Genomic DNA, 23,999 nt, shown 5'->3' on the forward strand with positions numbered 1-23,999 from the left:
GCGCCAAAAGACAGGCACGCTTCTTTATTCATGGTGGAGGCTGCTGTGGCAGAGGCAGTACTAAAGTTCAATGCAGGCAATGCAAGGGCCTCAAAGGACATAATGAGAGAATTATGCCTGAATCCAAGCGAGCAAAGTTGCACCCGCATGGCCGAGAAAGATAGGCGTCGAATGGCAGCATCAGCCAAGAAGCGCAAAGCGTCAGAAGATTTGCGCCAGTCCCTCAAAAAGCGGCACACAGGGGCTGGGAGTCAGCAGGACTACATGCCTGGTGCCTACTGAGCTGTTCCAGCCGTAAATTTGTAAATAAAATAGGGTTTTCCACGTTTTCTCACTTTTCTCAAAACATGTTTTTGGGTCACTTCACTAGACTGTCGGAGTGATATCTCATGATCTAGAACAGCTAGAGCACTAATTCTTTCTTTAGCAGAAAGCCTAATCTGCATATTACAAAGTGCTGAGAGCAGAATTTCAAATTTGTGCACATGTACATTTGCACTTTATTAATTTTCTTTTGATGTGGTAGCTTTAGGTCAAGGAAAGAATTTTGATCACCTGCAGAATGGCGAATTAGAATCTAATTTGAAAACTTTTTGCAGCATTGCAGTTATTGTACATTATAGTATCTAGCTATGCAATAATATTCACTTTCTGCTGAGCAGTTTTTTTTCCATTGTCTCCGCAAACAATAGAGTGGCAGCACTGTCAATCTCCTGAACTAATGGACCTACAAGAAAAATTATTGCATATTTGAAATCAGCACAAAAAACTAACTAAGCTTGTTTATTTTCATCAGATTTGGCCATAAGATCCATAAGATGCAGGAAATAATCTCCACAACCCATGTCCCCCCTTAAGGAAATCTACCTTTATTTTTCTGCGTGCTTCTCAATTACTAGACATTCACATGTCAATGCGTGTGGTGCAACACAAACGCTCAGACAGCAAGTCAAATGTCTGCTAACAATCGACTTTCTAACTAGACCCACCATTAGCTTTCATCAAACTAAACACCAAGAGCCCACTTTCACAAAACCTGTATTTTTTCCAAACATTTCCAAACATTTTACCCAAAACATTTCCCCAAGTGGCCACTATGGCAAAAGCATTGCCAATCACTATCACCAGCGGTAGGAGACAGAGCGTCAGTCAACAATACAATAAATGTTGGAGGTATGGGCCCACAGCTGTGTATAGTCCACCGATAGCATTAAGCTTGTGTTAAGGAAACGAGACGTGTTCTTTAACGGTTTCCGTTCTAACGTCACAACTGGTGATTTCACTCACACTTTCGAATCTTTTTGTCCACTTTCATTTTCTCTTTTCCTCATTATTTTCTACATTTTAATTTCCACCACGGCTAATTACCTCTAAGGTTCCTCCTTGGCTTCATCACCTGTTTGCTTTATATGGTCATGATTGACAAAAATCGGAACCTCCATTTCCCTTCTTCTCATTCAAGGAATATGTGTGTAAGTTATAGTACTATCAGGAAATGGCATAGTGATCACAGCACGTATCAGAGATCCCACACTCAGGTTTGACTGTCCCACAATTCCAAATAAATAGACACTGCAATCTATGCAATAACACTGATAAATCTGCTATGTGCATGAAAGAAGAAAGGCAAGAAGGGTGCAGTCACATTCACAAACCAAACAAAGTGCCAAAAATTAGGTTATTCACTTTACCAGTTCTTATGCTAGTAGGTACTATTATACAATGGGTACTGGCCTGCATTAGCTCAAGCACAAGAATCAAGAATCAATTGCAAAGTGTACTCTTGTAGGAAAACTTTTGTATCAAGTACGTGTACAGCGGAGTGTAAAGCTTAAACACTGTCTCCTAACAGCTCTACTAACTGGGGCAGTTTCAGTCTGCTTTTGCATACCTGTGTTTACACAGTAGTAGATGAAGACACTAAAGCATTAATCAGTTATTTTTGCATTGCGAGTACAAAAATAATGTTATTATCAGTGCTGAAAGAGAAAAACAAACATGGGAGTAATTTTATCTTGCTTTAGAGCTCACCAACCAGTACGCTTTTTGAACAAGCTTGACATTTGACCAGATTTACAACAAGCACACTAAGCTTGCTAAATATCCCTGTGAATGAAGCTAACAAAATACTGTACCAGTTTCACGATGCATTCACTCAATGCCCCACAGCTGGCTTGCTTTCAAGAAGGCAAAAGGCGATACAGAAAATGAATTTGTCATAACTTGCGTTTCAGAACCTTTTTATTTTTTTCCATTACGGATGGATGAGTGAATGTAGGTGGGAGAGAGTGTGCAAGATTTGGGGGACGTTGGCTTACGTTCAACAGTTTGGTAACCACACTGGGGTTAGTTGGCAACAGCCACAATAACAAAAAGTTTGGCGCAGACGGAGTCCTAAAAATCAAATGGCGAACCCTAGATGGTGTGAAATTTCGGTCATTGTTACGCATGGCATGTATAGGGAGAATGACAGTGCCGCAAGAAAGTATGAAGCATGTCCAAATTTTCGGTCGGTGACAGCATATTGAAGCTTACAAATATAGGGTAATGATCAAAAGCACGAACAACCAGCCATTTCAAATTAAATATTTGAAGTGAAATGGTGAAATCACTCCAAGTGGCAGCTCAACACATGCCTATGGCAAAGCATCAAATGTCCCAAGCTGCACCCACATCAATACTATCACAAGTATGTGTTGGAATATAGTAACATTGTAGTTATGGTAAAAAAACAAACAAAATATGAGCTAAGAATATGACGGTTTATTGGGTAGACAGATTCGCAGAAGGATGAGCAACACTCAAATTTCAATGATAATGGCAAGCACAGCTGTTGGCCATCCAATATAAATCTCCTAGCTCGAGTCATCTACTACGTATTTATAATGTCTTACCAGGCATTCTTAGATTAATTGCTGGCACTCGGGCACATTCTAGAATGTATAACACTATTCATTCACGAGGCGAACGCGAGGCATGCATCCAATGCTGTAGGATTGGTGAAAACGTTCAGGAAAGTTCTGATACTCTAGGCATGTCTTGCGCTGGGCGACAACTTAATAACAGTGATAAACCTAGGAAAAAATTAACACCAACAAAAAGTAACAGTAGAATGATTTGCCACAATATGAACAAGCTAAATGCTTGCACTCACCTTTGCCCTTCTTCTCGTCACTCACATGCTTGGTAGGTGTGTTTGCACGACTGCTGTTCGCACTCTCGCAGCCATTCTTCTTCTTTGGTTTCTGACGAGCCGAAGACTTCAATCAGAAATGATGCTGTACTTATCACAAAACACACGAGTGGAAAGACGTGGAAACCGGGCTGCCATTACCTGCATGAACATGGCTGACTGGAACTTGGAGTCGTCGAAGTCAGAGTCTGAAGACTCGGAGCTGGATTCACCAGAGGAGTTGCCCTTCGATGCGCTCTTAGAAGAGCCACCTGCAGAATGTTTTGAAGATGGCTTCAGCAAATCTAAAGACAGTTTTGCTAAATCATCTCACTGAAAATGATATGTACAGCCAAACCAACACTGATGTCCTAAATTAACTGATGTGACAATGTGAATCTTAAAGGGGCCATGACACTAAATTTTTAAGCTTAATACAGTTAAACCTTGATATAGCAAACTTCAATATAACAAAATTCTCAATATAACAAAGTATTTAGCTTTTCATAGCCTCTTGTCCATAGAACACCAAGTAATTTGAACCTCAATATAACGAAGTGTGTTTGTACGCGATTTCAATATAACGAGATTTCGCTTCCGTAGCAAAGGTATGCAGAGACAATAAGTGGAAACTTCCGCAGATGCAGATGGTCAAGTGATTGAATTAAAAGCAGCTGCTTGCAAACGCACCTCTCAAATCGCATGTGGAGTGACAAGGGCGACCACCAAAGTGAAGCCGCATCATGTTCCGTAAAAAGTTCAAGTGCGATAAGATTTTATCGCGCCCTGTGCAGTTTGTGCTTTAGGTGCGAGTGACAGTGTGCGGGGGTGAGAAATATGGTGGCTTCACACATGAATGATGCTTCCCCATACGAGCAAAGGGAAAGAGGGGAAAGGGAGTGAGCTCGTGGTAACGCGTCCGAGGGGCGGGCAGCGGGTAAGTTGGCGCGCGTTGCAACTTCTGGTGTGCATCTCGGCCGTGGCTGTGTATACGCAGCCACGCACTCTGCTTTAGAGGTAATCTGCCGTGTGTGCAAAGAGTGGGCGTTTGGTATTAAAGGTTGCATAATCTCGAGTTTCAGTGACCCATTGCAGTGAGAAGCACACGAATCATTAGCTCCCTTCTGCCGGCACTTTTCATGATAGTGTAGTCCCAGTGTGGGCGACGCTATCAGCCGCAGGGGTGGAGTGCATGCGGCAGCATGGCTGGTTCGCTTAATTCGTACTGCCTATGTGAAGATATTGTCAACGTGGCACGAAATCGTATCATTCGTCGCCAACTCTAAAATTTATAAAGACGAATTGTCTTCTCATTCAAATTTGCATTTTTCGATTGCCTGATAATTCGGAAAATTCTACACCCCCTTTCCGTGTAAGAAAAATCTATCGGGGACTGTGCTTATTTGCATAAAAGGTAGAATTTCAATACAGTGAAATTTTGATATTATCAAGCAAATTGACAATTTCACCTATTTTGTTATATTGAGGTTTAACCGTATATACATTGCATAGCAAAGCTTAAGTGCCTCACAGCAAGTTGGCAAAAGTTGAGTGCATTCGGTGCAGTATAAAATTTGTACATACATTTTTTTTTATGTCGCAGCTTTTATGTCACTGCAAGCAGTCTGGCAACGCATGAAGTGACAAAATGAACTGGCACCCCCGGGAACGGCTCCCTCAGGTAACAGAAGCCATCAACTGAGTGCACATCCTGTCGTCTTTCTTGTCCATGTCAATCCAGCGCTATGACTTCAACTGATGCAAAGAACCAACTACCCCCAAAATCTACACTCCTTGTTAACAGAAGCCAAACTCAAAGGCCATGCTTTTGCATATACTGCAAACACTGGAAGTGATATCAAAAAGTTGAAATACATCATGGCAGCCGTGCATCACTTTATTTTTGCATGTATGTCTTGACAGGTTCACTGCTGCCTTTTATCGCACAAGTAAAGGAACAGCAGGGACGATTCAATGGTGCCATTGGGTGCCAGAGCGTGCGCAGCAAGATGTTCGACATGGGTCGGCATAACATAAAACTATTTCAGCCTGACCTTATTCTAAATCCACCATTAGCACTCGTGATAAGTCTAACTTGCTCAGGCTCCACCCAAAATGGGTACAGCACCAGTCCATATGGACTGGGCCAGAACCATTTTGACCTATCAGGGGTGGCTAATGGTATATGTGGAACTTTAAAAAAAATTGGAATAGCTTTAGGTTATCTTGGCTGCAGTCTCGAACTGTTTTTCAAAGCAGACAACAAAATAGTGGCCCCTCATTCCCTGACATCACATATTTCATGCCGAAATAGTGGTCACTGTCGGTGGGAGGGATTAGAGGCAGCGATCTCAAATTGAAATTTTGAATTAATATGTGCATTGAGAGCATTGAGAGTCCAGCTTCCTGTTGTGTATAACCATAGTGGGCCCTCTTCCCTCGCTTACAATGATAAACTCAGAACAGTCATATGATCATGTCAAAGTCCTGTTAAGTTTGGTTGGTCATACCACGTATAGTACTCGTGTAAGGGACACACCCGTGTAAGGGCGGCACCCCCAACTTCGCAGCCCAAAATCTGGAGGAAAAAAATTCCAACAGAGAGGCAATCACATTTGGTGCCCCAATGCCACGTGCACATCGGCAAGTCTTCACAGGCTACGTACTTCCCCATGCCACTACTAGATAACGAGAGCTGTGTGCTGACCTACCATACAATGCTACTTACGGGGATCTGGGGCGTGCACGATTCACCAGTTGCACCTGCTCCATTTTGACCAAAAGGTTCGGTCCCATGTAATAGCCACACATCGTCAAAATTGTGAAAAAATGTGTGGGCCTAACAAGGGTCTATACGGTACTTTACTTTAATGAGTGTTCTCCTGCTATAAAATAATGGCAGGGCCTGACATGACATCAACTGTAGCAAAAAAAAGAAAAGAAAAAAAGAAAGAAAATAAAAAAGGAAAAGAATTGCTTGCACGTAGCTCAAAATACCTAATCAGGCACGGAAAAAAAAAGGAACATTTACAGAAGTAACTGATAACAGTATGCATACTCATAAATTTGACTTACGCGTCACTTGCAACCAGTTTATGAGAATCAAGATACTTTTCAACATCGTGTGATATGCCCACTGCTCTCATAAAGTGACTGAGGTCACTAATTTGCAATTTCCAAACTGCCAAGTTATAGGGTTAGTGCTCTTTTTGGAAATACGTGCTGCACACTCTTGCAACATGTAGCGTGTTATAGTTCTAGGCTTTCATAATACAGCTGGTAAGTGCTAACTTCGCCTCGGCCTACTTAAATCTTGACATGAAGGAAAAAAAAAAAAAAGAACTGCACTTTAGTGTTTATGTGGTCTAGGGAAAGCAAACAAAGCTCACCGTGAGCAAGGATTAGGCATGAAATCAAGTACTGACAAATAGGCTGTAAAAAATACAATTATTTTGTTTTGTTTGCGTTTCTATATTAGACGGGTTTTTATTTTTTAAATTGCTTCTTTACTTCAGGCTTCACTGTGATGCTACTACAGTGGAATCTTGATGATACGATCACAGCTAATACGAATTTCCGGATGATACGAATTTTTCTGAGGTCCCGGCCGAACCCCATTACTTTGCAACGTGCTAGAGAACGGTCGTTACGGATCAATTTTTGACCCGCGTCGGTTGATATGAAAATTACCGCAGACACTTTGGAAATTCTAAAGTGTGCAAAGTGTGCTTGGCGAAAGCCAGACGCTTCTGCTGTCTGCGCTCCAATTCATTTGCTTTGGTGTTCGGCGATATCGCCTGCCGCTGCTGCTGCTTTCGTTCTGCTTCCCTGCCTTTGGTACCCGGCGACCTAATGAGTTGCTGTTGGCATTTCCGTTCGGCCTCCCTTGCTTTCGCATCCGGTGACATGTTCGGTCGTCGCATGCGCTCCTTGTTCTTCTGGCGTTTGGTGTTGGGGGAATCCGGCGTCCGCTGCCGCTTCCCCGAACCGCTTGGCGCGGAATCACTGGGCCACTTCGGAGCCGTGCGTCTCACTCACTCGACTGCAACGACTCGTCTGGCGAAGGAGCGGCGGTGCAGCTTCCACCGCCGACGCGCGCGCGCTCGTTCTAACGCTACAGTGCGATGTCACGGTTGCTATGCACAGCTTCGCACCCCCACCGGCGCGCCGGTTGCTAAGGAGGGGAGGAGGTTGTGCCGCTGCACGGAGGAGAGGCCACAGTTAGCACGATTCCAGCACACGGGTAGATGCAACCGCGAGCATGAGCCAGTATAGGCTTTCGCCTTAATAAAAACCGCCCTACAGACGGCCGTGAAAGAACATAGCGCAGTCGCGCGATTTGTCCCTTTCTCTTTCGGTACAGAGGCGCGTACGTGGCGCCGGAAAGCGCAGAGGCCGCGAGTGGGCACGAAGGACCACCACCAGCGGCTGAAATGCTGCACATGCTTGAAGCTCTGAGGCATGCTATGGCCACGGATGAAACCAGCGACGACACGTGCACGTGTTTTTATGGATTTGAACAGTCTGCTAAGTTACCTGAAAAAGAAGCAGAAGGACATTAGAGACTTTTTCTTCAAAAAATAAATGCTTTTTACGTGCGTGTGCCTGAGTGAGTCCACCTCTGACTCTTTAATTTAGCTAATTTTAATTGTTTTGATGAAACGAATTTTAGCTAATACGAATATTTTTCGTGACCCCGTGAGATTCGTATCATTGAGATTCCACTGTATAAGAGTTGCATAGTTTTGTGATGCACTGTATGCCTTGTGCCATGTCACCCAAGACAATTCCCTTTGTAAGTTGTCTTTATTATATATAGAGAGGAAGTAGAACATACTTACTTAGAGTGTCAAGTGTCTATCGGCTGAAATCAATGTGGTCGCACTAGCTGCAACCAAAAGCATGTACCGACAGCCAAACGTCCCTCAGTGAGTACACTTCCGCTATTTCAGGACGTTTCAAAAATTCAAGGACATGTTTATGAACTACAACATGTATTCCACACGTAATTCTTGTTCTTGGTAAAAGGTACCCGACTCAATTTGTAGGAGTACTTAATGATTCCAAGTGTGCAGAAATGCAGTTGTACCCCCCCTGCAACCACACGTACCCCCACTGCAACCACACTTACTTTCTTTCTTGTCAGCCTTTGACTTTGGCTTGGGCTCGGCACTTTTCTCGTCCTTGGTGGCTTCCTCCTCTCCCTCGGGCTTCTCCTCCTCCTTCTCGCCTTCCTCCTCTTCGTCTGACTGGTCCGCAGCCCTAAGGGCATCTTCATCTTCGACACCTTTCAGCTCACGGTTCGCCTTCTCGTCTGCAGGCTCCTCTTCCTCCGAGCTACCAAAGTCAAGCAGCATGATGGTCAGGATTAAATCTACTCTTACTGTTCTTTTATTGCATAACTTTGTACAATAATCACATCTGGAAATTCTCAGTTACAAACATCCCCATACATAAAACCTTGGGCTAAACGAACCTTTACAAGGATAATTGAAATAGACTAAGCACTTACAGTGCAAGCCACTCTATTGGTTGGATTTAATGTTCCAAGGCAACAATCAGGCCATATACCATAGTGGAAGGCTCTGGATTAATTTTGGCCCCTTGTGTTTCTGTAACGTACACTTTAACTCTTAAGTACACGAGTGACTCCACTGAGATGTGGCTGCTGTGGCCAAATGAGAAAATGTGATCATTACACCATCATATAAATCCATGTTTATTATACAGTACTGTACAGGATATACATAGATAAAACCGGTTACAATAAAAGCATGTTAATTCGTACTCCGCAGGGATGCTACGAAAATTCGAATTATATATATCGAACTAATGAAAGTCAGAGAAAAAATGTCTCGGTTAAGTCGCATATATAGTCAGACGTAGCGTAAGCATGTATGCGCACACGCTACGTCGCATTGGCGAGAACAATGTCTATAGCTCGAAGCACCGGCGCAGCCAATGTAAATGTACGTGACCAATGAGGCCCGACACGCCCGACATCGAGATGGCCCTTGCTCCATCCACGCGTTCGCCGTGCCAACTGCGCCGACCAACAATGAATGGCATGGAAAAAGGAAAAGAAAAGGTGCCCACGCCGCTTCACGACAGTCGCAGGCAGCCGTTCAAAGCGGTGCGCGGGCTGGGGATCGTTCTGCGCATGCTCTGAAGAGAACAGGCAACGGCTGGCGTGTTGAAGTCTGGATAGAGGGGACAACATTTCGGCTGGCGCAGAACAAGCGTTGTAGCGTGACTGGCAGCATGCAATGCGTGCCGACGCTCACCGCAGGAACTAAAGCTGTGCTCTAAAATGCACTCTCGAAACGCATCACAACCTGCTGCAACGTTGGTCTCCGTTGTACTTTCCCAGATGCACCAACTGCACATTGTTGAGTTCCACTATATGTATAGGTGGCGTCCAAACATGTATCTAGCAATGCTTTTTTTTTGAAAAATAGCCACGAATTTCAAAGGCTATGCTTATTGGTACTGTGAGCGCCGATAAACGTCACGGCCGCCGTGTTATAGACATTACCTGGTGGCACATTTCAGCAGAACACCTCGTAGATACAGAGCATAGCCTCCAAGATGTAACATGACAAAAAATAATAAATAAATAAAAGGAAGAAAAAAAAAGGGTTAGTTTCGCCCGAAAGGTGAAGCATCCATTGCTATGGCAAATTAGCAGACAGCCGTATGAAGGATAGTACTTTTATCGGCCGTATCAACTTGTAAACATTCGCTTGCCAACAAAAAAGGTAAGCATGATGTCAGCACACACAGCAAACATGAACATATCACACCCGATGACTACGGACACTCGCTGTCAAAACGCTGGCATGAGGAAATGCGGCAACAGCAGCGAGCGAAGTTACATTCGTGCTGTCTATCACATCAGCGCAAAGTGAGCACTGAGAACACTCAGTTAGCACAGAGCTACGAGCCGCCGATGTAACTAGACTCTGCCCCCAACACAGATTGCTCTCAAGATACGGCTGCACGCAGCCTCCACATGCGCAGTTGCACCGGGAGAGAACGCCATCACCCCCCCCCCCCTTCCCCTCCAAACACACCTGGCGCCTTGCAATGTTGGGTGCCTTGCACGTGGGAGAAGACGGTGCACTTCCTCTTCGCATTCGTCCCTCTCGCGTGGGCGAGATTGAGCCGCAATTGATGGCTCCTCTCGCACGCTTTCACTCGCGTATACAGCATAGGGCGCGCGGCGATGGTGTTATCGCCCTTGGGCTCTATACGGAACCTCGCGGTACACCCACGCCGACGACAGAAATGCGTTAGGAGTGTCCATATTATTGCTGCCACAATAATAAATAAATAAAAAACGCACAGCGCCGCATTGGCGTTTTTACCTTGGAGGTCTTGAGAGAGGGGGAAAAGAACTGACCTGCAACAGACGGTCGCAGATGGAAAGAGCGAAGCTGTGCGGCGACGATCGTCGCCGACGTGGTCCCGTGCGCTAGCACTCTCCCAATTCACAATGGCGAGTTCGAATTATCGGTGGTGGTGCGGATTTCAGTGTGAATTAGCGTGATGCTATTAGCAGGATGCATACTGCTTTCAATTATATATATAGTAATATACAGTTACATACAGTAATCCCTCGTTATAACGAAGTCAGCGGGACGGCGAAAAATTCATTATAAGCGGTAATTCGATATAAGCGACCACTCGAGAAAAGCTAAAGCAGTAGAGCTTTATTTGTTCTAATTTGACCAAGCTCTAATTTGCTCTAACAACCCCTACTGTAATTTGACCAAGCACTGCACGAGGCCGTGGTCGCCGCCCATGCATTCAACCTTATTTCACAGCAGGTGTAGGTACTTACGCATCTGCACCATAGTTGGCACTTCACATGGCTCTTCGTCCGCGGCTCTTCGTCCTTGTCGAGGCCACCAACAGTGTCAACTAGTATCTCCGCATCCTTCACTGGAGCAATCACGGGAGCAGCAGCATCAGCCAACGTGAATGTCTCGAATTTGCCTTGTACATCTTGGCCAGCAATTTTATGAACAGCCTCGCACAGACTGCTGCAAGTCCGGTCATCGTCAAGCTGGTCATCGTCAGTGTAGCTGACAACAGCGAGGAAAAAGCCGGCATGCGCGAAGCAGTTGGGGACCTTCGAAAGTGCAAGTTCCTTTCATGAAAAGTTCAGCAAATGAACTGCACCAAGCAAATCAATGTTGTACCTCTCGCTGGCGTCATATGCTGTGAGCACGCACTGTAAAAGACCCTTGCGGTACAGCTTCCGGGTGGTCTCAATGATGCCCTGATCCATCGGCTGCAGTACCATGGACAATTGTCAATTATGAAAAGCACATGCCCATTTTTTGCGTCGACCCGTCTATCCAGAAGGTGCACGTAGTCTTCAAAAACAGCAGTAGTCATTCATGCTCGCTTGTTACTACTGTAGATGCATTCCTTGGGAATAGTTGCATTTCAGACGCACTGCGGCTTCCTCGCCTTCCCCAGTATCAATAAGGGAAGCTTGTCCTCGCCTGCTGCATTGGCACCAAACAGCACTGTGACATGCTCCTTGCTCTGTTTTCCTCTGGATGAGGATCCGCCAGCGGTAGTGAACGTGCGATTCGATAGCATCTTTTAGAAAAATGTGGCCTCATCAAGGCTGTACATGTCTTTGTCTTCGTACTTTTCAAGTAGAGCTTGGAGCCGATGTTTACACCATAGGTCTACAGTGTAACGGTTCACGGCTGCGCTTCTGCCAACGATCGACTTCGAGGTCACACTGCGTTGTTTCTGGAACCGCTAAAGCCAGCCATTCCTGCACTTGAAATCTTTATGGCGATTTCATTTGGAGGGTGAGAGCTTCGGCTTTGCACTCCTGGCGATTTGCACTCCGTTCTTGCACGGCGTTCTTCAGCCACTGTAGAAGCGCACCTTCCACTTCGGGGCATTTTGAATCACGATTCCTCTTTCTCTTCGCCAAGAAGCTCTCTTCAATGCCATCCACCACAGCTTCATTGTTTTTCAATACAGCTGATAAAGTAGATGGTGGTATGCCGAATCCCTTCGCGATGTCAGTTTTCTGCCGGCTGTCTTTTTCTACCTCTTTATTCAGCAGAACTTTCTGCTCCAAAGTCAGACACTTTCGCTCGGAAACTCACGGAACCATTTATCCCTGTAGACCACAAAAGCACAAGCAAGGCACACCTAACAAAGCACTCCAAATAACACACAATCATATGGCCTGCATCACGGATCTAAACACATGCACCCTTGGCGCCAAAGCGACTGAATGCAGCGGGCGACGTAGAAGGCACAAGCTTCAAAATGTCATCACGGCATCTCGCTTTCTTCGTCAGTGCGTGCTGGTGATGACGACGGTTGCAATCGTGGGCTTGGCATCAGCTTCACGCGTAGTGGAAGAAAGGTGACCAGAGTTGTGGAGACCAAGAAGCAGGAACCTCGGAAGGGCACCCGTTGGTGGAAGAATGTGCTATGCAGGGTAGGCTGGAAGAGGGCAGCTTTCGAGGAGCAGCAACGTTGAAACTGGCAGCGAGGAGCGGACATGAAGGGGAGTAAGAGGAGTGACAGAAGTTGGCTTTCCGTCACAGTGGCGGGGAAACCCGGCGGGGCGGCTCCATCCAACCGCTCTCCCTACCGTGACCATGCTGCCTTGGACGAGCCGTCAACAACCCCTGCAAAGATTGACCCTGGCCCGCCCTCAGCACTTGCTCGGACAGGCAATTGGATGCTCTTGTGCCCTCGTCATGCAAGATGGCAAAAGTGCGAGTTGTCTCGCTGCTTTCCTGGTTCATTTTGTGTGCGCCTTGTGGGCCTTCTCCTGCAATATTGCCATGATGATGCGGCAGAATTCGCCTTTCATCGTGAAGCTCGAAATTGTAAATCGGGTCGAACGCGTTGAGAAGTCAGATGTCCCTGCAGTGTGAAAGATTCCGAGGAGCACTCTCAGCATAATCTTGAAGAATAAGGGGGAGATTCGGGCTAAAGCAGCCAAACGTGCGACCCGGTGCCCATGGCACCCGACGCGTACGCACGGCCGTGTACGAGTGGTTCATCCGAAATTGCTTCAGCCGTGCCGGCTTCCACGTGCTCGGTGATGACTGTAAATTCTGATGAATGCGATGAAGCAGTTGCCGGTGTTGCCGAAGTTTGGAGCGAGCTGCCAGAATTTCTGGAAGCTGTTGACTAATCAACAATGGATGAGTTTGTGAGTGCAAATGATGATCTCGCGACCACGGGAGAGCCCAAAAACGAAGACTACATTGCCAACATCGCACCGAGCACAAGTAAAGTGGGCACAATGAGGAAAGCAACAACAGTCCTTTGCCCACATCCTCCAAAGTGATTGGTGCACTCACCCTAGTGCGGTGCTTCTGCGCGAATGCGGAAGGTTGCGGCCTCAGCTGCTACAACTCCTTAGACAATGTAGAGAAGTGCATGCATCACAGCCAGCGAAATTGTCCAAGCAGAAGAAAATGCAGGACTTTTTCATGCAAATCCTAGCTAGTTTCATCAATAAAGTGATTTTATAAATGGTATGTGCTTTTATGACATTCGATTATTTAGCAGGCTTATATCGAATTATGCTCTATATCGAACTGACAGGCGTTTTTTCACAAGTTTGGTATAGCCAGGTTCAACTGTAATTTGACACTGCATGTGCAAAAGGGTCGCCGCCGCTTGCCACTTCGCTCTAAGCGGATCAAGCTCTTCGTCCGCATTGAGTAATGCGGCTTAAAATTAAGCATGCGTTTGGGTCGGGACCAGAAGAAATTTCAAATAAAGTGACATATTGAGTAAAGCAATTTCGTTATAACGAGGGATTGCTGTAGTCTCATTGAAACTATACTGTATTCAGAAAAAGTTCGATATACAGGATAATTGGATCTAAATGGGTTCGATATAGTTGGGTTCGACTGTACATGAATGCTTTGTCTAAATATGTTTAGCTGGAAAAGCCTGGAGGTCTGAGTGACACAGCATGCTTCTAGCATGTTGTGTGCACTAAGGATGAGATGGAAGTTTTTGCATTTTTGCTTCAGTTTCATGCTTCATTGAGTATAGTTAATGACGTAAAGTATTAGAAAGGTATACAAAAAATATTGGGATTCTTGGGTGGTGACTACTCAATTCGAAGACCAAATCGAATAGTGACTAGTATTCGATTCGAGGATCAAATCGAATAGAACTCGTATGGAACTATATATTCAATTTGCTATTCGAAAGTTTAGGGTATTTGCACATCCCTAAAAGATAGGTGCCCATGTCCAAAAAAGAATAACTTGCCACATAAGCGCTGCCCGTCCTTCCAGGATCCCTTCATTCAAGCAATGCCCCGCACTAGAGCTAAAGCTGCCAAGAACACACAAGTCATTTCTGTAGTCGTAATTGACTGGATGATGCGACACTTTAATGAAAGCTTGCGCCTATTGGGGCACACCTTTGGCAAAAAACAATATTCGTCATTTCCTTTGTGTGCTTCTCCTTTCTTTAACACTGCATGCCCAGTACATCCTGGTCAAGAACGGCATGCGCATTATCAGCGCAACACTGCATTCTTGAAACGAAAGTACCAAGCATAGTGTTTTCAAGAAAGTAAATACAAGTAAGAGAAATCACGATTATTGTTTCGGGAAAATATGCATCCCATGAGGTGCAAGCTCTTCTTTAGGGTGGACCTGTAATTCTTCCTGCCACTGCACATAGCTGGAGAAGCAGAGTGTAGAGATATGGAGCTTTCTCCCTCACCTGGATTCCGACATGTAGTCCACTTCCCTGTCATCAAAGTCTCCCTCATCGCTTTCCTCCATGGCCTCCTCATCGGACTGGTTCTTTTTTTTCTTTTTCTTCTTGTCATCTTCTCCAGCTTTACCCTTCTTCTTCTTCTTCTTGCCACCACCATCGTCATCATCCCTGTCGCCGTCCAAGTCATCGTCGCCCTCGCCGTCCGAGTCACTCAACCAGTCGTCCATTTCGGTGAGTTGCTGGAGCACAAGGAGAACAGTTATCTGTCTGTGCAGCAGACTAAGGCTCACAGCTCTAGTCAAACACACTATGCTAAACAATATGCCAATGGGCCACATTTTAAGTGATAAGAACAAGTGCACGATTTGTTGCCTTGCATTTTACTCTGAAGCATGCTGGTCGTTCCAGATAAACATAACTTCATAATTTTTTTTCTCTTTGCCCAATGGTAGTCTGTCTGCTTTGCCATCTGTCTGCGCTATTTCTCAACCCTGTCGCTCTTAATTTTATACAGCAATACTTCTGTAGCTCGACACTGACACTGGTAACCAGAACATTCTTTACTGTTTCAATGACAGTTATAGAGGTAACCTGCAAAGACATCAGAAAACACACACACACACACTCTGAATGATCAACAAGAGCAGCTCTCTTTACAATGGACCCTGATAATCCGTCAAAAAATGTCCGTTTTATCAGGAGTCGGTAATATCAGAAATGCCTCCCTTCTGAAATTTTGATCACGATGTGTAGCAACGTTATTGCAAAGAGTGAGTGACGAATGTCCAAAGTAAAAAACAAACAAACAAAAAAGTCACGGTTTCGCCCAAAAGGCGAAGCATCGATTGCGATAGCAAATTAGTAGATAGCTATGCGAAGTAAGGATAGTAGTTTTACCGGCTGTATAAAGTTGTAAACATTACCTTACCAAACTACTACATTAACAAGCACCGTGTCACGCTCACACAAGTAAACATGAACACATCTGTCTCGATGACTGCGAAAAGTCACTGTCAAAACGTTGGAGTGAGGAAGCGCTCCAGCAACAGCAAGTGAATGGACCTTTATGCTCACTTTCAATGCTTTGCCTTTCAAACAGGAATGTGATTATGTGTTTTTAAACAAGGTAAGGCACATAAGTTTTTTATGCCATATCAATTGCAGTATAATTGCTCACTAACTGAACAAGAATGGTGTCCCGCATGCACAAACATGAACAGATCTCACTTGATGAGTGCAGGCACATACTGTCACAACGGTGGCATAATACGGAATACTGGCAGCAGCGAGTGCACGTTCGTGTCCCTAAGTGAACACTTTGTGTTACACTTATTTTGCCATTGCGACTGTGCCACGTCTTTAAAATTTGTATTAAGCAACTTTAACACTCGGCGTGCTGCCGTACCACACGCATGGAACTACCAGCCATTTTGGCTCACCCTTAAGGGGGGACGCGGGTCTTGAAATCTCGAAAAATGGTCAAAAACGGCAATTTTCAAAAAGTGCGTTTTTGAAGTCTTTAATGTCCCAACTATGCCTCTACAAATTATTATGGCGCAATTCCTACTCGAAGTATTAAAAAAACGGCAATTTAGAAACGTCGGTGAGCCGAAATTGAACGCCAAGCGCGAGGGTTTGCCTCATTTTCAAGCTGCCGTAGCTCCGCGCGACGCGAACCGATCGGCGCCATCTTGGTCTCGTTTGAAAGCTGGTTTCCCGCTCTCCATTCTGGCGCCCCTCGGCACGCTGTAGACCCTCGTGCAGCGGAGCGATCGGCAACCCAGGCACCCGTTCTCAAGCGCGAAATCGTCGCGAGACAGCCGCTGATTGGGTGAAACGGGCGCCTCCCCGAGGCGCAGCCCTCTGATTGGCCGTGACGCCTGCCGCGGCCCCGCGGCCGCGTTGTTCGACTCCTTCGCGTCGTCTGCTTTCGCCGGCGCGCACGTCATTTTTCGCATTCATCTTTGTTTCCTAGTATTTTTCGTTCTGCCTTTTTCTTTATCGTTCTTGTAGATATTTTGGCTATTGAGTCGCTTCTTTTAACCAAGAATTTCTTGCTTTTGCGTGCCTGGTGTCGTTGTTCCGCGTGTCACGATGGCGCGAGACGCGCGCTTGAAAGCAAGCACGCGAAAAGCAGTCAGCAAAAAGAGGCGCGCATGGAATAAGCGCGCACATCGTCGAGAACTACAGCTTCGGTGATGCCGCAAGCTGCTGTGCCCTTGGTGGATGCGGCTGGACTGAGCTCGCCAACAACAGCTTCGCCAGTGGACGCGGCTGGACAGTGCCGATCGGTGTCAACTTCGGTGTTACCGCAAGTCTCTGCAGTGCCGGTGGATGCGCCTGGACTAAGCCCGTCGAAAATGCTAACTTTTGAGACGCTGCAAGTCGCTTCGGATTCCGTGTCGTCGAAAGCGGCCGAGCCGGCTGAGCTAAGCCTAACGTCGACTTCGGCGTTTCCGCACGCCGCTTCGGTGCCGACGGACGCGGCTGAACCGAGCTCGCGTGCTCAACGCTTCGACACGGTGTTTTGCGCGGAGTGCGCGGGGCGTGAAAAGTACGCAGACAACATTAAAACTTCATTGGCGAAGAAGTCCGCGACTTCCCGCAAGTTCGAGCTAATGAACGTCGGCGCAGCTAGTGAAGACGACTTTCTGAGCTTTTTTTTTTTTTTTGTCAAGTGCCAATGCAATACAGAGGTTTTCACAATCTTTACATGAACAGATTTCTGTGAGTTTGGTGTTATTGTGTTCAGTAATGACTGGGCTGCATGCTAAAGCATTAAATTTTTCCATGTGATAGGTAAACAAAAGTGGCAGAGTAAGCAAAACTTTGAATGCAATTTTCTCAGCTTTGCTTTTTCGATCAAATGCCTTTGCCTTACAGGACTTTTCATAGTGTTTGCATCAATTGATTTTATTGAATTAGGTATCATTTTTTTCAGTAAAACCTCAGCTACATCCTAAAGCTTTCCATTTTTCATTAAACCCAATAGGCTAGCAATTAGGTCAGATGTAAGCTAATTACTCCTGCATTGTTTTTTTCTTCCTACTTTGTTATTCATTCACGACCTCTATGATCACTTTTTAAAAATTTCTTTAGCTTTAGGATGTGCAGTGGGCCCTTGGAAATGAAAGCTATTCTTTGAAACTAGTTTCTTTAATTAAGAAATTATCATAATGGCCCGTAAGAAAAGACCTATGTGGGATCAATTATTTTGCAATGTCTTCATTTCTAGAAGAGATATATAAAATCTGAATATATATTTGGGATCAGCATTCAAAGATATATCTGCATGCCAATTTTCAGGAAGATATGTTAAGAAATAAAAAAAAAGTTTTCAAGACCCTCATCCCCCCTTAACCCTAGCACCCACCGCAGCTGACATTCAACATACAATGTGCGGGCTACAGATGCAGTAAGCCATGCAGACAGCCATGCACAGTCACAGCTGGACCAGAGGAACAGGAGGCGCATGCTTTTCTCCCCCAACACGCATTCGATCACATGAGCTTCCTCTGTCCTCTACCTTTCTCCTCTCACTTATAGGTGCTGATCCGTGCTCTTTGCAGGGAAGCAGTAATGGCACATCTTTATGCCACCTGTCTCTCTCTCTCTCTCCTCCTAGGTGATGTAGCCTGCTCCACTACATAACTTCTCGTGTCTTATGCCTACTATGGCCAGGAGGATCAAATTTATTATACTTTTGCTTCCATTTTATGTCTAACTAAGCACGATTGACAATTCTGAAATATTCGGAAACTATTAGGAAAATATTCGCATTTACATAGGTGACTATTTGAATCAAAGACCAAATCAAATAGTGTAATATTTGATTCATTATTCAATCGAATATTCACACACCACTAATCTATACAACTATCTGTGGCCATAGGACCAACCTGCCCATTTTATCTGCAGGCTTCATGAGCATGCTTTTAGAACAGCACGCAAAAGGGGCACTTACAAAGTCCTTGTTCTTCTCCTTTTTGCCCTTCTTCCCCTTCTTTCCTTTTTCTTCCTCTCCCTCCTCTTTGGTTCCTTCTTCTTCGAGGGACATCTTCTTGCGAACCATGATGGAGAAGTGGTTCATCACTTTGTCTCTCCTGTGGATGAGACCCAAGGCAACCAAATGTATTCAGGCAAACAAGAGGACAGCCTTCTTTAAATAAGCAACACAGCTTATCCCAAAATACACACACCTGCAATAAAACATATCTCAAAGAATCTACTGTAAATATCAGTCTCGTCTGAATTAAATGGATTTTGTGCACTATATATTTATAACCATGTGACGATTTTCAATTCATTATTTAAAGCTTCCAAATATCCATACACTACTAATAATTTGTGAAAACATAGTACAGCAGTCGATGCAGTGGCATTCACATCACACAGCCTTTCACGAAGGCAACCACACCAGTCCACTAGAATAGTGGGCATGGCATGTTGCAACACCCGGCCATTTCTCCCCGATCTTGCAACAAGAGTAAGTTGCGGTGATCTTACCCATGAATGGATGCATTTAGAGTACCTCGCCGTTGGTCTCACATAGGAGCCCACTGCCTCTAGGTTGGTCAACAGGAAGCCTTCCTTGTAATGTCACTCTAGTAGTACCTCAAGAGTGACATACTCTCTCACAAGTTTTCCAAAACTGTAGGTGCCTTTTGAACAGACATTATATTCCTTTGTCAACTAAAGCCACTGTTCGATGTAGTCTATTCGCAATGCACTTACCTCTCAAATTCCACTTCTGCTTCTTCAGCAGTGAGTGCCTTAAAGCGGTTCACAGGGTTAAAGTTGTACCACTCCTCAATGGGAAAAGCTTCAAAGACACCGTCGGGGGCCTTACAGAAGACGTAGAAAGACGTATTTTCAGAAACGCCTCCCTCGCGTATGGCCTTGAACCTGCACGTATCAGTCAGCAGAGAAGCTGTCAGCTTCAACAAAAAAAGTTGCACCAAACAGACATCACCAATTTTAATATACACTTTTAATTTCTCTAACACTGCAATTTTGTTTTAGCAGTCTTTTTATTACCTTGCTATTTGCCAAGGGGCACCACACTGGTTTCTGAAAATGATCTAAGTTGAAATTCCTCAATGGTTTCCATTGAGGGGATGCTCCTGCAATACAGTGCACCTCAGAATTAAGCGCAAAATTTACTCTCTGACCAGGTATAAGTAGTCACAAGCCACACACGCAACTGTGAAGAGTTGCATGCAGCTAGCAAGTTTCATTTTAGTCACACCTGTTCTATGCCCTTTTACACAACGAAGCAGCCATTTTTGTCTATTAGTAGTATATATACAAAGCCTCTTGCAAGCGCCGCTCGTTAAAAGCTAAAAATACTACATTGGGCATGCAACAGACAAAATTTTCTAATCTGCTTTCAGTAAGACTCAACATGATAGGAACAGTAGGTAAGCTTCACAGTCTTTCAAGTAGACTTTTTATTGCATGCTCACTGTGGCAAGCATGTCGCAGGAAAGACAACTTTAACACAACTCTCGATCAAGACAGCCAAGACATCCATAATGGCTGCTCCAAACAAGAAAGAAGTACACAGAAAGACGGAGACTTGAATGAACTGTGGTTGAACAATGAATGTCTGTCCAAGTTTCTTGTTCGTTTAGGAAATCAATTTCGCAAAAAGGACATGAACAAAAAACGCATATGCCAGGATGGGCAGCACCTTTCTTGTACTGATAATTTAAGTATGACTCACCTTCTAGCCGAATTCAACAAGTAGAGCAAGATTACTGCCCTTACACAGCCTTACTGGACTTCCTTCAGGATGCAGGGTTGCATTCCTATTGATAAATTTAAATGTTCTTTTCTTTTTAGTATGTCATAAAAAGCCCTCCTTGGCAAAAAAAAAAGACAAATAGCTCAAACTAAAGATCTGTCTCAGGCCCCGACAAAGACGATTCACCCTGTCGAAACGATTGCTTCAGCCTGACACATACCTTGTTCAACAACTGTTCATCATAATGGCTGCTGATCTATAATCATATAATTCATGATGATGACTGGCCTATGCAAGTCCCAACCTACCACAGTTAATAGAATATGCTTTGTGAATGCAGACCTTGGTGCCATTTCAAATGGTAAGCGAAGTGTGAACTAAAATAATGGGGTTTGACATCCCGAAGCTACACAGTAGACTATGAGGAATACTACACTGGAGAGCTAGTGGTTAATTTTGACTGTCTGTGGCTCTTTGAAGGACTACTGACATGACATTTTTAACCTGTCTTTACTTTTTTGAATGCAAAGTCTTCTTTGGCTCATCCCAGGCCCTTTGCAACAAGAAGGTAGGTTCCTGTCTCACCTCATTTCATAAAAAGGAAATTCATGTGCCTGCTGGTGGGATCAAACCTCCCATGCCGAGCACAGCAACCTGATGCTCTAACCTTGAGGCCATGATCTCACGCATGTTCTTGTCATGCCAACGCAACCTAGCTCTTTAAGGTGAGTGATTGGGCATCATGTCACATAGAACGAGCACCAGCTAGTGTCTGTGCACTAGTTTCCATTTGGTCACAGTCTTATCCCTCTATTTTCTTCGTGCATGAGCAGGCGCAACTCAGTTTCTCTCATTCTTGCCTTGTAGTAGTTAACCCGTTAAGGCATTGCGTTAGACTGCAACGTCTTCGGGATCAGGCCAGGTCATAGCGAAACAGGTTATAAACTTTGTTCCCAGAGTAAAAAAAATTCTGTCACCGCCATACTATCGTTGTCTTGCTTCTGTCGTAACACATATGCTCGTGTCAAATATAACTGCTTGCTTTAAACAAACACGTTGATCCACCTGGTAACTCTTTGAAGAACATCAGATGGTGCTGAATGGCCAGCTACCTGCAAAATGCTTAGCCCAACATCAATTTGCACAGAGCATGGGATCTGCATAATTTTTATTTTTCTCATTAAATGAAGGTCCAGATCCTCCAAGCCATAGAAGAATTGCAGGAAGGCATCAGAGTACCCTAAATAATTTAGTACAATGCTCTTTTTTATGAACCAGTTTTGGCTTTGGTATCCAAAAGGTGGTGGCGTCATGGTGTTATGGTAAGCTGAATCACTCCGTTCATGCAATCGCTGCGGCTTCTGCACGAAAGTGCAGCCAGAGGAAATGCATACAGTATTAAGCACGAAATACCTTTAGCTCCTGTTGTCAGCGGCCTTCAAGCGACCTTGAGCCAAAAACCAACACCGTTATCCGGGCACTCGAACAAGAATATCAGGGCAAATTGTGAGAACAAAACGAGATCCCCCTACCCTTTGTACAGGACGCATTACATATGCTAGTTACTCCGAAAGAATTAACAAAAAATATTGCTTCTCAGTTCTTCCTAATGTTTGTTCACATTATCACTCAAGCTGTAACTTCCAGCACGCTGACGTTTCATTTGTCATTTCCAATAGCAACCTTCAAAAGGCATCATCTCCAAGTATCTCCTAGTGTCACCTCCCACCAATCTGCTTTGTCGGTTGTCATTTCACACTACATCTACTCTCAATTACGGGACAGCCAGCAATCTTTTTTATTTGCTTATTTTGTTATAGGCAACACTGTCAAACCTAGTCCTGATGCTACACGCAAAATAACTTTGCTCTGTTTCACGTCACAATACTGTCGATGAAGCCCTTTCTGGTATTTCAAGACCAACATTGGCATCAAAATAATTTATATATGTGTTTCCAGCCTACATACTCGTAAAGTGTTGTCCTTTTATATGCAAAATGTGTGCGGTAAACTTTCTACAACTCCTAAATTAATCCAGAAAAAGCAGTGCAGCAACAAGACCAAAGAAATACAAAACACAGTGTTAATTTCTTCACAGGCAAGACTTACATACATGGCAGAAAGGTAAGAAAGATCGCCAGCTTCACATTTGACATGTCAACAAAGAAAGCCGGCAGCTTATAGCGAGTGGCTGTGTTGCTTCGTCTTTTATTGGTCCTGTCACTGCGCTGTTTTTCTCGGAACGCTCAGCAACCAACTAGCACGACTTTGTGCTCGTTAGAAAATTTGCTGTCATTCCTCGAATGCGCACCCAAACCATGACACATGAGCATTTTGCATTCTTGCATTCCGCCTCCATTAAAATGTGGAAGTCGACCAGGAGTGAAACCTGCGACCTTGTGCTCAGCAGCAGCCACTCACCTTTTTCCTCCCTTGCCACCAACTCTGAGCAACCAAGGTTGGTCATCGGGGTTGTACTTCTTCATGATGATGCCATATTTCTTACGCCGGGCCTCTTCCTTCTGGTCCCTACCAAACTCGCTGCCCGCCCCAAATTTCGGCATGTCGTCCTCAAGCTTGAACTCCTTCATGTTATTCTCCCTCTCCATGCGAACCTGAAGGTGAAATATAGTGAGTGTTATCTGAAATGACTTACACCACAGTCGACAGAACACTGTTGTGATGACCACCACCTTGCACCATAAACCGCTGGAAACAATGACGTTTTTTTGTTTCCCAAGTGAAGAAGAGTCCTCTTTCATCAAAAGCAAGATCACGTTCCAGCACACCTTTGGCAACCCGGAGACAAAACCACTTCAGTCGGTACATGTGCTGTCACATGCAAATGTAACTCCTCTACCCCTCAATCAAGACCTTTGAAGAACTGCAACAGGGCATCACTTTACTGAATGGTTGCTCTTAATTCTTGTTTAAAGGGACACTAAAGACAAACACTAATCCAACCTAAAGTGATAGATTAGTGCTTGAGAATCTCTAAGGCATCAATACTACCACGAACAGAGCCTTAATAATCGATAAATCGAGGTAAATGCAGGACATGATAAGAGACTCCCCTGGTACATTCAAGCACTTGCCCGATGACGAAAGTACTCCTCAGTTAAATTCTGTCATTAGTACTCAACCACTCATTGCAAAAAAAACATTATTGCAGTGTATTACAAGATGAAATAAAATGCTACTTATCCAGTTCTATTTCATTTTTAGGAAAATGAACTCATTGAAATTACCTTTGGCAAGTCGCGGGCGGTCTAAAGGTTTCATTTGCGCTCGACTTTGCGCCGCCCACGCTTTCGCACTTCAATACTTTCCTGATCG

The 23,999-nt window shown here is 44.7% G+C and overlaps 1 protein-coding gene across 7 annotated transcripts in view; it reads right to left on the reverse strand.

Annotated features, from left to right (window-relative positions):
• Positions 1–23,999, reverse strand: part of LOC135916184 (general transcription factor IIF subunit 1-like) — a 37,706-nt gene that overhangs the window by 10,279 nt on the left and 3,428 nt on the right. For 5 of the 7 annotated variants that reach the window (XM_065449454.2, XM_065449451.2, XM_065449452.2 and 2 more), the window contains 7 exons: positions 23,085–23,278; positions 19,652–19,822; positions 18,882–19,020; positions 14,921–15,156; positions 8,304–8,509; positions 3,335–3,444; positions 3,155–3,260 (listed from right to left, as the gene is read on the reverse strand). In XM_065449454.2, the coding sequence (XP_065305526.2) occupies positions 3,155–3,260; positions 3,335–3,444; positions 8,304–8,509; positions 14,921–15,156; positions 18,882–19,020; positions 19,652–19,822; positions 23,085–23,278 (1,162 nt within the window). The remainder of the gene's footprint in view (positions 1–3,154; positions 3,261–3,334; positions 3,445–8,303; positions 8,510–14,920; positions 15,157–18,881; positions 19,021–19,651; positions 19,823–23,084; positions 23,279–23,999) is intronic. The other 2 variants (XM_065449455.2, XM_065449453.2) reach the window with 1 other exon arrangement.

Source organism: Dermacentor albipictus, chromosome 9 (genome assembly GCF_038994185.2).
Source record: "Dermacentor albipictus isolate Rhodes 1998 colony chromosome 9, USDA_Dalb.pri_finalv2, whole genome shotgun sequence".
In the NCBI taxonomy this organism is placed as follows: domain Eukaryota; kingdom Metazoa; phylum Arthropoda; class Arachnida; order Ixodida; family Ixodidae; genus Dermacentor; species Dermacentor albipictus.